The following is a 15,347-nucleotide window of genomic DNA, read 5'->3' as shown; positions in this document are numbered from 1 at the left end:
TCCAGAGATCAAACGCCTATCCCGTCCCGAGTGACCGTGGGCCCCTGTTGAGTGGATCCTCCTGAGGCGACCCCTTGCCGGCTGGCTTGTGGGTCCCCTGAAGACTTGCCTACAATTCCAAAGGGCTCCCCTGGTTGCTCCAGGCCTGCCCTGACATTACCCTCGCTGGGTGAGTCCCCCAGCCCTTGCTGGTCTGCACTGCTGACTTTTTGTCCTTTCCACGAGACTTGCTGTTACCAAGGCTTGTTGGCTCTAATCTGGTCAACGACACTGCAGTAAGCTGCAGACTTCATGGGACACGCCGGATCCAGCTCCTGGTCATCATCGACGCCTCCTGGACCTCATGGCAGAAGAGTCAAGACACCCGTGAACTACCTGAAAACACTCGACGACTGTGGGCATCCATCTTCCTTGCCCTGGGTCACTGCCAAGTGACTTTGAACATTGTCCCCTCTGCTTTCAGGTCTTCCTTCTTCTGAATCCAGGCTTGGATTCCACCGGACACTTCTTCTGTCTTCACAAGCAGCAAGTCTTCATTGGCTTCCATTGAAAACGACTCCGCGACCCGACACCAAAAGACACCTATGCACCCGGCTTCCCTGGGTGAGGTAACTCCAGCACTACGGTGCTTCTGTGGGTGTTGGCCCTAGAACTACTTACCCTGTAAGTGACTTGCTTCTAGACTCTCCCGAAGTGCCCTTAAACTCTTAATTTCTAACCGCAACTTGCCCCATTGAAGTCTACAACGATTCGCGCCTGTGTTCACACACTGCACGCCTTGGGTGGTTTCGTGAGGCCCCAGCACTTCTAAAGGCCCTAGGCCTTGTCCCTTTGCAAGTCATTGTTCTTAAGTCTCTTTTTTAGTATATGGTCTGGTACGCCCCTAGGGCCCCAGCCTTATTTGTGCCTAATTTATTGTGAAACGTTGATTTGTGCATATGTTCCTGACTTCTAATCTCATAAGAGATTAGTAGAGAGTCATTTAGTAATAAATACATATATATTTGATATATATACCTGTGTGGTGTCCCTTTCATTTGGTCATTCAAGAGATTATGTGGTAAAACAAGCTGCTTTACATTCCTCCAAGATTTAGCCTTAAGGCTGCTCTCCACAGCTACCACTAGGATTGCTTTCTTTAAAGGTTGTCTTAAACCTATCTACCATAAGAGTCGAATTGTACTGGTGCAAGGTGTCCACTTTAACCCGTTCCCTGCTCATGACGGAACCACTCCGTCATGAGCCACGGGCGCCGTGTGCTCATGACGGAGTGGTTCCGTCATGCTGCGGCCGTTGGCGGCCGTTCCGCCCACGCGGCACTGATTCCCCGCCTGTGCGGGCGATCAATGCGAGTGGGCGGAGTCGTGACGGAACCACTCCGTCATGAGCACAGCACGCCCGTGGCTCATGATGGAGTGGTTCCGTCACGAGCATGGCGGCGCCGCGCTGACCCCGAACCCACCCAGCGCCGCGGTGGAATTCGTGCCGCGGCGAAGGGGTTAGCTAGTGAACAGCATATACCAGGCCAACTTCTCACAAACAGCTGATACTGTTGAAGGGATATTGGTGCAGGTCAGTATTGTTGAACTCGATATTGTGACCTACACCTGGCAGCCTGTAATTCGTTACCTATGGGAATGATCACCTCTTCTTTACTCCTCTGCAATACAAAAGCATGGGAGGGTACAGGAGGGACACATTAGTGGAGTTGCTGTCTTCTTCCGTGTATACTTTTACAAAGTTAGGAGATATGTTCAAGCCTGAAAGTACCTGCAGATTCTGAAACCAGGCCCAAGGATGCAGCTGAATTAGGTTCTGTGTTTGAAAAACACGTCTAAGTTAATCGTCCCGTCTTTGGCAAATCAATAGAATTATACTGAAAGAAAATGAGGCAAGATTGGCCCATTAAGCGAGGCAAGGTATGTGCATTGCTTTGTCCGTCTTCCATGAAAATGTTGGCTGTGATATTGTGCAGGGCAACATTTTAAAGGCACTCAATGAATGGCATCCAAAGTCAAGTTCTTAAGGGCACTGACTTTTTGGCAAGTCCCTGGCAGCTGCAATAAACTGAATAGAAGGTGTCAACGTTAAACCACCTGTAATTCCTGGTACACTTCCTTCCACTCTATTAATATTGAAACAGCACAGGGGTCCTAAGCCATAGCTCATCCCACTATCAGTGATTGTATGTTCCTTTTTTATTCCATATTGTGGTATCTAAGGGGTAGCCAAGTGTTTGGATCTTTGGGAACAGAAATACTGTTAAGCTGGATTTGAGAAGGCCACCAGCAGGTGCACTAGAAAAGATGGTCAAACAGCTTTTAAAAAAAAGATAACATGTTTCTCTTGTTTCTAATGCTGCGCTGTATTTATGTCCAAGAACGTTTGGCATTTTCCTTCCACTGTACTTCTGCTGCCTTTGTTTCCTCACTAAACTGGCAATGCAGTGAATTCACAGAGTTAACCGATTATCATAGATTGCCAAATATTAAGGCCCATTTCCATTGAAAGATCAGCGAATTGGTACTGACAATAAGAACATCATGTTGCAAACTACAACCAGAGGTGTTTCCTCAACATCAGTGTGATAAAGGTTTGTCTGCTGGCCCCGGTAACAAATATGGCTGCCAAATGCTGCAACTTTTGTGACTAGTGATTAGCTTCTCAAGTGTCCCTTTATAAAGCTCATACCAGCTCTACTACTGAGCTCCAACTGAGCGACCTGTATCCGAAAACTGCAGAAGAGATGAACTAAATGTTGCTAGCGCTGTACCTCAATGGCCATTCGGTGATGGGTTTCCAAAGGAGTTGCCTCCAGTTCTCCATCTGGTTGGTGTTATGTGAACTACAACATTCCAGTAAAGGAGATAAATACCTTACTTAGAATGGGTAATCTATCTTTTAGTAAAAAAATTAAGGGGCATATTATCAACGGCCAGCGATAATTATCGTTGGCCATGCTTGGCGATAATAATATTATCGCAGGCTATCTCTGGAATTAATCACCCTGGTAGCGCGTTATTAACAACGCGTTTCTCCTGGGCGATAATAATTCCAGAGATAGCGAGGTTATCGCCCTTTTGCAGGGAACATTGCTGGTTTTCCAGCGATGTTCCCTGCAAAACGGCGATAACCTTGCTGATACAACCCACAGCAACCAGCGATGTTCCCTGCAAAACGTCGATAACCTTGCTGATACGACCCACAGCGTCGTATCATCATAACCCCCTATGTTAGGGATGGCTAAGTCAGGATTTTAGCAGACGTTAGATTTTGGCGAAAACAGCCGTTTTCCCCAAAATCTAACATCTGCTAAAATCATGTGGGCTGCCTTGTAAATATTGCGATGTAAACATCAGCGATATTTGCAAGGTAGTCCATCTGGGGTACACCCAGTAACGCCCACTTTGCATCTCATTGGAGATGCAAAGGGAGGCATTGGGAAAAAGGGTGCTAACATGCAATTATGCATGTTAGCACCCTCTTGTAAATAGGGCGCTGGTTTTATCTCTGCTTTTTTGGCTTTGTAAGCCAAAAAAGCGGAGATAAAGCCCTTGTAAATATGCCCCTAAGATTGTCCCTGTGCACCACCACCCCACTTCAGATAAAAGCAAAATGGATACTGGTATTTGTCACTTATGTCTTACAACATGTTGTATGGATTGCCACTTCTCACCATGCAGTAATGTCATATTTGTTTGACAGATTTATGTGAAGATGAAGAGTTCAGATCTTTGCTGCTAGAGCTGAAGCACAAGCATGACATCATTATGAAATCTCAGCTGAAGAATAAGTCATCACTGAGCCGCAGGACCTCCAGTGCCGGGAGCAGGGGGTAAGTGTCCAGCAGGTGAACACAAGGAGGTAAAGTAGAAGACTGAGACTGAGGAGGAACTGAGAACAGGCAGAGAGATGAGGCAATGAATGTGATGGAATACAGAATATAGCAAGAACGAAATGGAGGTAATTAAAGTGTCTCAAAGATCTAAAGTGCTGAAACTCAACTCAAAGGCCTGGTTTAAAGGGTCATTAGCTCTCTTTTTGTATGATTATCATCCTGACTGGGAGATTTCTACAGCCTAACACCTAGACGACAATGCAGTGGATATAAACAAAGGGAGACAGCTTATCACATCATAAGTAGTTAAGAGAAACCATGGTTTGGGGCAAGTTTTTGACTTTGTTCAACGTATGTATATAAGAGATATGCATGCATTGTAAGAATGTTTAATGCATCTGTCTGTATGAATGAATACCCTAATAATGATTTAAATGGCACTGATTTTTTATAATGCTATTCCTCCCAGTGTAGGGTGTCAGAGTACTTTAGATGAAACACACACATTGTAATGAGACAATATATCATTCACGTGTGTAAATCAATGTACAAAAAATTTACAAAAAACAATGCTGATAAGGATCGAAGTCACATATCGTCCTCCTGGGTAGACATCATATTTTAAGAGTGCATGACTGGAAGAAACACAGTCAGCATCTAAAATATAACACAGCGGTTGGGGCTTTCTGTACTAATAAGACTTTACTACTACCAAAAAGAGCCCTTCTTAGCAACCTGAGAATAATGACAGATTAAGAGAAAAACTAAGGTTTTAAACCAATGCCTTGCATTTGCGTGCAGCTACATGACACAGGTGCATAGCTCACTGTGATGCAGTAGAAGTATTGTAATTTAAGAGCTGCAAATAATATCTGTGCTAAAAGCAGTAACCCACTTATCTATTTACATAAAATAACATCTTTGAGCTTCATGTTACACAATGTGCTTTTAAGCATGAAAATTCATCTGCTGTGCTAATGTATGAGCCAAGACTATTACTAGGCAAAACACGGACATTTCCAGCAAGTGAATTAACAACCTGAGTAATTTTTCCATTATTATTGTCCCTTCAAAAATTGCTGGGCACACAAATATCTCTGCAGCAGGAGCCTTAACCCCATAAGAAATTTTAATAGGCTGCCTCTTTGTGACCATTTAGGCAAACCAGAACAGATTTATTGTCACGTTTGTCCTTGTTGCCAGTTTCTTTGTGCTCGAGTTTTTAAAAAACAAATGTATAACGTTACTGACAGACTCTGCTTTTCATGGCTCCATTCTTCGTAACTCCTCTCCCTTTCCTCTGCCTCACCCTGACCGCCAATTTATGGTTTTTCGGAGCAATTTTTTTTAATTTCAGTGATGGTATGCATTGCAAACTGGACGGATAATAGGTACCCGCTAAAAAATACAGACAACATAAAATCTTGGTGACTGGATAAAAGCCCACAAATCCGAGTTCATTAAGTGAGGAAGTTAGTCTTTATGTGTGATAACAAAGTGAGAGTGGCACTCCACTCTCACAATACTATTAATGGCAGCCTCGGACTCAAATTTGGTCGTAGGTCACAAATTATTAAATGGCCCTCCACCTGCTGTGTCGTACTGCACCTAATGAAAAAAAAAATCCTCTTTTTTCCGCTGCTTTGCAGAAAAACTAAAATTCATATTGAATAGGGGAATTTGTTCTATGTGGGGTTTCAGGAAAGCTTGATTCGCCACCAACAGAGGATTTTGAAGCTTTGCTAATAGACTTATTCTTAGTATCAATTGTCAGGTGTTTATTTCAGATAAAAAATTCAAAAAAATACATAACAGTAAAAACAGCATCATGTATAAACAGTAACACATATAAACATTTTGAGCAGTGTATATATATATATATATATATATATATATATATATATATATATATATATATATATATATATATATATATATATGTTCGAGGCATATGAGCTGCAGATTACACACTTGTGCATAGATCGCCATCTGGTGTTGGGACCGGATGTTTACAGTTGTTTTTCCTCTTGGAAAGTCTTTGGAAGTCACGAGGTCGGTGACTCCTCCTTTGGATCGTATTGCGCATGGGCTTCGGCTCCATCCTCAGATTGTTTTTTTCTGCCATCGGGTTTGGATGTGATCTTCGTGCTCCGGTTCCGAACAGGTTTCCAGTTCAACCAACGCGCAATCCTCACCCCAATTCGCGATATTGTTTCGATCACGATCTCCACACTCGGCGCGGCTCTCATCGATCAAGACCTTCGATTCCAGTCGTCGATGCCGGCCTTTGGGCCTACCCAAGCTCCGGTCCTGTCTAATGGAAAGGACTCCCTTCAAGAAGTGCCCTCGATGTGGGTCCAAACTCCCCCTCACCGATCTCCACGAAGTATGTAATCTCTGCCTCTCCCCTGAACACGAGGCTCGAGACTGTCCGGCGTGCAAGTCCTTCCGGTCCAAGAAAACTATTAGAGACCGAAGGGCAAGAAGAACAATGGCACACTCGTCAACGATTCCAGATGACATCTTCGGAAAGGGCGTCGACGCTCCAGAAGAACACCACACCGACGAGGGCCTCGTCAGCGCCTCCGAAGCCGACGATTCAGATGTGGAGTACATCACTCCGGCACAGAGGGTCGTGAGTACCAATTTGCCCCCCCCCCCCCACTGAAAAAGGCTTCGGTCATGCCTTTGCCTTCGGGCCTAGGTAAAACCAAAGACACTGCTTCCCACACCGCACCTTCGGGACCGGTGAAGAAGCCGATTAGGCCTTCAGGCGGCTCGGGCTCGAGCCAGCCCACCGTCGGTGCCGACAAACATTCCTCCACACCGACACCGAAAAAGAAAATGGCTCCCTCTTCGGCACCGAGCCCCATACCGAAACACTCGGTTACGAAATCCAGTTCCAGTTCCTCGGTACCGACCCCATCCGCTGAACCGACAAAAGCACACAAGGCCACCGGCACCGAGATCTCGAAGTCGAAACCCATCTCGGCACCGACCAAACAAAAAGCCCTTTCCAAGCCGCATACTTCCAAACAGGACACTAAATCCAGAAAACCATTGTCCCGATGCCTTCAGCGGCGACGGATAAACCACCTTCAGAAGAACTCTTTACACCGGATCCCTTGCAAAAGACATTAACCAAGGATCCCAAAACCGGACATTTGATGCTCAGCATCAAAAAGAGACAGGTGGAAAAACCTGCCCCAGCTCCACCTCCAAAAAGGAAGGACTCTGCTACCTCACCTTTCAGAATACCTTCCCCACCTCTTCCACCCCCTCCTCCTTCCCCCCCTCCACCTTCTCCTTCTCCACCCCCTCCTCATCATTCCCCAACACCCCCTCCGGATGATGATGATGATGATCATGACGACACATAAGATGACATAGGGGACGTGCCCCATGACTTACCCACAGGGGACCCTACTCCCACAGGCTCCCCAGACCCATGGGACGACTATAACATCCCCGACATCCCTAACGTCCCACAAGATGATCTCTATCCTTCAAGACCATCCCCACCAGAAGACTCATTGGCCTTCAACCATTTACTCCAAAGGGCTGCACACTATCACGGGGTAGATCTCCATACCGACCCCGTGGAGGAGGATTTCCTCCTCGATACTTTCGACACCACGCATAGGGCCACCTCCATACTGCCCATGCTCAAAGGGGTTATAAAACATGTGCCAGAGGTCTTTAAAGACCCAGTCAGAGCCAGGGTCATTAACCCGCGCATCGAGAAGAAATTTAAAGCTGCCCCTACAGATCCCTCCTACATCAGAGGGCCAGCACCACTAGATTCCCTGGTAGTGTCCACAGCACGAAAAAGGGCCAACTCCCAGGTATCAGGCGAAGCACCACCACCTGGCAAAGTGTCAAAACTCTTGGACGCATCCGGCAATCGCACTGCATCACAAGCTGCCAACATATGGCATATCACCAATACACAAGCGCTACTAGCGCGATATTACAGGGCCCATTATGATGAACTAGAAGCCATAATGCAACACCTCCCAGACAAATACAAAAATAGGGCAAACGAGTTAATTCAGGAGGGCAAAACCATCACTAATACCTCCATCTGTTGTGCCCTAGATGCAGCAGACACCGCCTCCAGGGCCATCAATACTAGCGTCCTCCTCCGTCGCCAAGCCTGGCTCAGGATCTCAGGATTTAAACCAGAAGTACAAGCTTCCATCCTGAATCATCCCCTTGACCAGGAACACCTGTTCGGCCCAAAAGTGGACGAGGCCCTAGAAAAAATGAAAAAAGACATGGACACGGCCAAATCTATGGGAGCTTTACAATCACACACTCCCAGGCGTTCCTTTCGCCGTTCCTCCTTTCGGAGCACATCCAGAGGCTACTCCTCTGATACCGCTTCCACTTCATATAAAGCTCCTACCCAATCCACCTTCACAAGGGGTTACCAAAGAGGCGGCTACAGGGGCAACAATAATAAAGGCAGAGGCAAGACAAACACTGCCCGCTCTGCCTCCACACCTACCCAATAACTTCCCTTCACTCCCCCCAGACCATCCCACTCCGGCCGGGGGCAGATTCCAAAATTTCCATGTCTGGGCTACCATCACCTCAGACAAATGGGTAACACAAATAATTCGGTCAGGCTACTGCCTAGAACTAATATCTACCCCTCCAAACATTCCACCCAGACAACGCCCAATGTCACAGGAACATCTAACATTACTAAAGCAAGAGGAAATCTCCCTCCTACAAAAAGGAGCAATAGAACACGTTCCTAACAACCTATGAAATCTGGGGGTTTACTCCCTATATTTTCTCATACCAAAAAAAGGACGAGACTCTACGGCCCATCCTAGACCTCCGACCCCTAAACACATACATACACTCAGACCATTTTCACATGGTAACACTTCAGCAGGTACTTCCCCTGCTCTCCCAAAATGACTTCCTGACCACTTTAGACTTAAAAGACGCTTATTTCCACATTCCTGTACACAACGCTCACAGGAAGTTCCTCAGATTTGTAATGGACATCCAACACTTCCAATTCAAAGTACTCCTATTCGGAGTCACAACAGCACCACGAGTATTCACCAAGTGCCTAGCAGTCGTGGCAGCAGACCTCAGGAGACAACACATCCATGTCTTCCCATACCTAGATGACTGGCTAATAAAAGCCAGTTCATACAACCAGTGTGTACAACACACGCATGCCACTATCCAGCTACTTCACCAACTGGGCTTCACGGTAAACCACGCAAAGTCCCATCTGCAACCGTCCAACGTAAAACAATACCTCGGTGCCACCATAGACACCTCAAAAGCGCTAGCCTACCCCAGTCCGGCCAGGATCACAAGCATTCAGGCTCTACGCGCAAAATTTATGGCACAACACTCCCTTCCAGCTCGAGTGTTTATGCAACTAATCGGGAGGATGGCCTCTTGCATATTCATAGTACCTCACGCAAGGCTCCAGATGCGTCCTCTACAAGAGTGCTTAGCGCGCCAATGGAACCAGGCCCAGGGTCAATTAACAGATCTGGTGTTGGTAGACGGTCGTACCCATCGCTCTCTGCAGTGATGGACCACCAAAAACCTTTCCAAAGGGCGACCGTTCCTGGACCCGGTTCCTCAGATAGTACTGACAACGGACGCATCGCTCTCTGGCTGGGGTCCTCACCTACTACATCACACCATGCAGGGCAGATGGACACCTCAACAAAAGTTACTCCACATCAACCATCTGGAGTTACTAGCCATATTCGTATCCCTAAAGGCCTTTCAAGGCAGTCCTAGTCCGCACAGACAACATGGCCATGTACTACATACAAAAACAAGGCGGCACACACTCTCCACAGCTCTCTCACCTAGCACAGAGCATATGAAGATGGGCCATACCCCAGAAAATCTTTCTCCTGGCCCAACATGTCCCAGGAGTCCAAAACACTATGGCCGATCTACTCAGCAGACAGACACAACAGATCCACGAGTGGGAACTACATCCACAAGTTCTTCACCCGTACTTTTAAATGTGGGGGCATCCACAGATAGACCTCTACACCACCCACAAAAACACCAAATGCCCAAGCTTCTCCGCCAGATATCCACACCCATTGTCCAAAGGCAATGCGATATGGATGAACTGGTGAGGCAGATTTGCATACGCTTTTCCGCCTCTCCCACTCATTCCATTAGTGGTGCGCAAACTACAACAACACTCCCTCACTCTCATCCTAGTAGCTCCAACTTGGGCCAGACAACTGTGGTACACCACACTGCTGGAACTATCTGTAGTACCGCACCAAAGGTTACACCTCTCTCCACACCTCTTAACCCAGAACCATGGAGAGATCAGGCAGCCGGATCCAGCTCAGCTCAACCTAGCGATCTGGCTCCTGAAATCCTAGAATTCGGTTACCTCAATCTTCTCTACGCCGCCAAGTGGAAACTTTTTGTTGTCTATTGTCACAACAATACCATCAATCCCCTAGATGTGTCCATACAACACATCATAGGCTATTTACTACACCTACAAAGATGCAATCTAGCCTATACGTCTATTAGACTGCACCTCACAGCCATAGCAGCTTATCTGCAAAACAGGCAACATCTATCACTTTTTAGAGTACCTGCCATTAAAGCTTTCATGGAAGGCCTTAAAAGAATAATTCCCCCCAGACTGCCACCCTCACCTGTGTGGAACCTAAACATCGTTCTCACCAGACTAATGGGGCCTCCCTTCGAACCTCTGCACAAATGTGAACTTCAATTCCTAACATGGAAAACCGCTTTTCTTGTAGCCATCACTTCCCTCAGAAGGGTCAGTGAGATACAAGCACTTACCATTCAAGAACCTTTTCTCCAAATGCACCATAACAAGGTTGTTCTCCGTACCAACCCAAAATCCTCCCTAAAGTCATTTCTCCCTTTCACCTAAACCAAGCGGTAGAACTACCAGTATTCTTCTCGCAACCACAGATCGTTGCAGAGAGAGCTCTTCACACACTAGATGTCAAAAGAGCCTTACTCTACTACATACAGAGAACACAACCTTTCCGTAAGACCAAACAGATGTTTGTCTCTTTCTCTCCACCACACAAGGGCAACCCCATCTCCAGGTCGGGAATAGCTAGGTGGATTGTCAAATGCATTCAGATTTGCTACCACAAAGCAAAACAAACACTATCCGTTCCCCCTAAATCCCACTCTACACGTAAAATAGGGGCTTCAATGGCTTTTTTAGGGAACACCCCATTAGATGATATCGACAGAGCAGCTACATGGTCAACACCGCACACTGGGGGTCCCACAAGGACCCCCAGAGCAAAAAAAAGCATTTTTGTTTTTTAAAAACAGCAGAATTCGCGTTGGGTCACGAATCCTGCTGAGAAAAATAAATACGAAGCGCGGGCTTTGTTTTCAAAAAAACCCTGGGTGGGCCAAGTCCCGGGGGCAATCAGTTATTTATTTGTGGGGTCCCACGGGGGCCCCGCAGCCCCGGGGACCGCCACCTCCCCGGGGCATTCATACAAATGTGCAGGGGCCTCATGGACTGCCACCTCCCTGGGGCCCAATTTTTGTTTTAACTGTGCGGGGGGCTCCTGCCCCTCCCCACACTGCCCCTTGGACCACCACCTCCCCGGGGCATTAAATATTTAAATGCAGGGGACCGTTGCGGACCCCTGGCCCCAGGGACCACCACCTCCCCCGGGCTGTGAAGATGGAAGGAGGTGGGCCACGCGGCCCCCCTCCTGGAGCCCACTTTGGCCCTGGGGACCGCCACCCCCCAGGGCCGACTCCTGCAGTGTTCCAGGCTGCCCACTCCCGGGACACTGCTGTTTGCTATGGCAGGGTGGGAGCTGTGCTCCCACCCTGCCATATCAAACTCTGCTTTGCTTCCTTGAAGGGAGAGCAGGGATACCTGCTCTCGCTTCAACAAAGCAAAGCAGGATTGCTTTTGAGCAAGGGGAGCTGCGTTTCAGCAGCTCCCCTTGCTCAAAAGCAATGCCGGCTCCCGCAGGAGGTGGGGAGACGGCGGGACTGTGGGGGCATTGGGGCTCCCCCACGGTCCCCATCCATGAGGCCAGGCCCCAGGGGATGGGGTCCCCGGGGACAGAAGTGGCCTGGGAGGGGGACCACGTGGCCCTCCTGCCCGGAAATTATAAAAAAAGATTTTAATGGAAAGTCCGGCCCCAGGGGATGGGGTCCCCGGGGCCACAATTGGCCTAAGGAGGGGAGCCACACGGCCCCCCTCCAAAAAAATAAAAAAGAAGGTTGGCCAGCCCCCGGGGGATGGGGTCCCCGGGACCATAACTGGCATCTGCAGGGGGGGGCCTGTGGCCCCCTCCACAAAATTTCAATAAAAAAAGCTTCCAGGCCACCGGGGATGGGGTCCCTGGGGCCAAAAGTGGCCCAGGAAAAGGGGGCCATGCAGCCCCCTCCCAGAAAAAAATAAATTAAAAAAATAAAACAAAAGCCAGCATCTTGCCGGAGGCCCTGCCCCCTCCCTGCACCACTGTGCAAACGTGCATTGTAAATTGGGGGATTAAGTCCGAGCCACTTTTTACACCTCTCTGCAACGCAGCTCTGTGGCGGTTACTGGAGGTACCTGGTGGGCTAGTTGGCCCCCAGGGACCCTCAGGATTGAAGGGGACTTAATCCCCCAACTTACAACGTGCCAGGGGGCGTGTTTGCACAGTGGTGCAGCGAGGGGGCGGGACCTGAAACAACAAGTGTGCAAACACTCCCCCTGGTGCGTTGTAAGTTGGGGGATTTAGTCCCCTTCAATCCTGAGGGTCCCTGGGGGCCAACTAGCCCACCAAGTACCTCCAGTAAGCACCACAGAGCTGTGTTGCAGAGAGGTGGTCCAAGGCCACGCCTCTTTTTACAAGATCTGCAAACGCGTCTTCTTGTGCACTGCTGGTGGGGCGATGAGGTCCTCTTGTGTCCTGAGGACCTCAGGATACAAGTGGACTTTATCCTACGAGCAGCAGTGCGCCACAAGCCGCGTTTTCAGCGTGGTATAAAAAGGGGCATGGCCTCAGAACACCTCCCAGCAATACAGCTCTGTGGCGCTTACTGGAGGTACCTGGTGGGCTAGTTGGCCCCCACGGACCCTCAGGATTCAAGGGGATTTAATAGGGACGTTATAATTAGAAATAAGGATTTAAAAAACCTTTGAAATTCGCTGAAAATACCAAAGATTTCAGGGACGTTATAGTTAGAAGTTAGCATTTAAAAAACCCTTGAAATTCACTGAAAAAACCATAGGTTTCAGGGACGTTATAGTTAGAAATTAGCATTTAAAAAACCTTTGAAATTCACTGAAAAAACCATAGGTTTCAGGCACATTATAGTTAGAAATTAGCATTTAAAAACCCTAAAAATTCATAGAATAAAACATAGGTTTCAGGTACGTTATAGTTAGTTGGACAATTCACTAAACCAGAGGAATTCCGCCGTAATAGTTAGTTCAGCTAACTATAACTTGAGCCCCTGCAATGCACTGCTGATGACGTCACATATTACATCATTCATGACATGGTCAGTGACATCACTGATGACATCACTGATGACATCACTGATGACATCTCAAATGACATCACTGATGGCATCATCCATGTGAAAATCTGATTTACCTCCTCACACCCTAATATAACCTTTGATACACCAACTCTAAAATACAGACTACCATTTAATAATCCCTAGACACCCCAATACCAGTTACTACATACGCACTCACTGATTCCTTGGTCTACACACACATCCACTCATTCACCCATACAGTCACTCATCAATTCAACACTATCATATGCACTCATACACCTATACAGACACTCACACACCACCACTCATCCAGAGTTACTCACACACCTAGTTAGTCATGCAAAGAATCAATCATACTTCCATTTACTCACGTATACAGTAATACACACAACACCTCACTTATTCAAACTGATACTAACGCATACTTAATCTCTTTTACAATCACTGATACAAGTTCTCACTCAACCATACAGCCACTCTCACAGTCACTGACTCGCATGTATAGTCATTTATGTACTCCATCTCTCACATACACTGCCTTTTACATATGTAGTTACTTGGACATGTACCACTGAGACATCCATTCACTCACCAACACACCCATACACACACTCACCCACCCCTACAGCTGTTTCCACATGCACTTTTGAAACCATACACCCGGTGAATCAACCACTCACTCATCTATGCACAGAGTCACACACCTCCCACCCACCCAAACACTCAGGCACCCATACAAATACTCAGGCAACCAATCAATAACCCATATAGACACTCATGTAGATACTCACCAACCCATGCAGCAGCTTACACAACAACAGACTCATACAGACATTCACACAGTTTAGTCACTAACCCATGCATTCAGTAAGACACATTTAATCACTAACTTATACTGTCAGTCACACACCTACTAAATCCTCCATCCAGACACTTATACACCCACTCATTCTTAAATACACCTTGGCAAATATATAAAACATCTTTAAACTTTATAGAAACACACAGTCACTGGATGATGTCATCAGTGATGTCATTTGGGATGTCATCTGTGATGTTATCAGTGATGTCACTGACCATGTCATGAATGATGTAATATGTGACGTCATCAGCAGTGCATTGCGGGGGCGTGAGTTATAGTTAGCTGAACTAATTATAACGGTGGAATTTCTCTGGTTTTGTACGAGTGAAATGTCCTACTAACTATAACGTCCCTGAAACCTTTGATTTTTCAGTGATTTTCTAGGGTTTTTTAAATGCTAATTTCTAACTATAACGTGCCTGAAACCTATGGTTTTTTCAGTACATTTTAAATGTTTTTAAATGCTCATTTCTAACTATAATGTACCTAAAACCTATGGTTTTTTCATTGAATTTCAAGTTTTTTATATACACACACACGCAATATGAAAAACTCTTGAATAAAATAAAAGGGGGATTGAGCAAAAAGCCTACTAATGCAATACCCTTGATCTACAAAATGAGCAATGACAATCTGGGTGAATTCAAGCCAGGGCTATACACCTCCCTTATTCCAGTGTCCATAGAACTGCAACCCACCTTTTAGGCTACATGTGCAAGATCTTCTAGTTTGCTTTCAATCATTTGACATTCTATATACGCCCTGTCTCCCAATATAAAATTTACATCAGATTCTGGTGTTGCAAAATTTTACTTCCTATCTGTATACGTATAATCCATGCTGCATGTAGAAATTTGGCCATACCAACCATGACTACTTCCCTTGTGTCAGATTTTAATACTCTTAAGACTACCCTTAGTATCAAAAAGTGAGAATATGTTTCTCATGTTTTTGCTCCCTGTTGCTAAACAAATTTGGTTTGAATGCTTATACATTTCCCATAGATCCTCGGTTTTTTAACATATGTTGCCTCACATTTTCTATGACCGAGAGTGAAAAACACTAGGAAAAGTAGCCTTGACTTTCACATCGTAAAAGTATGGAATCAACTTC

At 46.5% G+C, this 15,347-nt stretch overlaps 1 protein-coding gene across 3 annotated transcripts in view; it reads left to right on the top strand.

Moving 5' to 3' along the window:
- The window catches only part of PPP1R16B (protein phosphatase 1 regulatory subunit 16B), a 422,185-nt gene that overhangs the window by 355,898 nt on the left and 50,940 nt on the right, over positions 1 to 15,347 (top strand). For all 3 annotated transcript variants that reach the window (XM_085619118.1, XM_085619117.1, XM_085619119.1), the window contains exon 9: positions 3,706 to 3,835. In XM_085619118.1, coding sequence (XP_085475244.1) covers positions 3,706 to 3,835 — 130 coding nt within the window. The remainder of the gene's footprint in view (positions 1 to 3,705; positions 3,836 to 15,347) is intronic.

Source organism: Triturus cristatus, chromosome 7, assembly GCF_964204655.1.
Source record: "Triturus cristatus chromosome 7, aTriCri1.1, whole genome shotgun sequence".
Lineage (NCBI taxonomy): Eukaryota > Metazoa > Chordata > Amphibia > Caudata > Salamandridae > Triturus > Triturus cristatus.
Note: the sequence above shows the minus strand (reverse complement) of the source record. Positions and strands in the feature narration are given on the sequence as shown.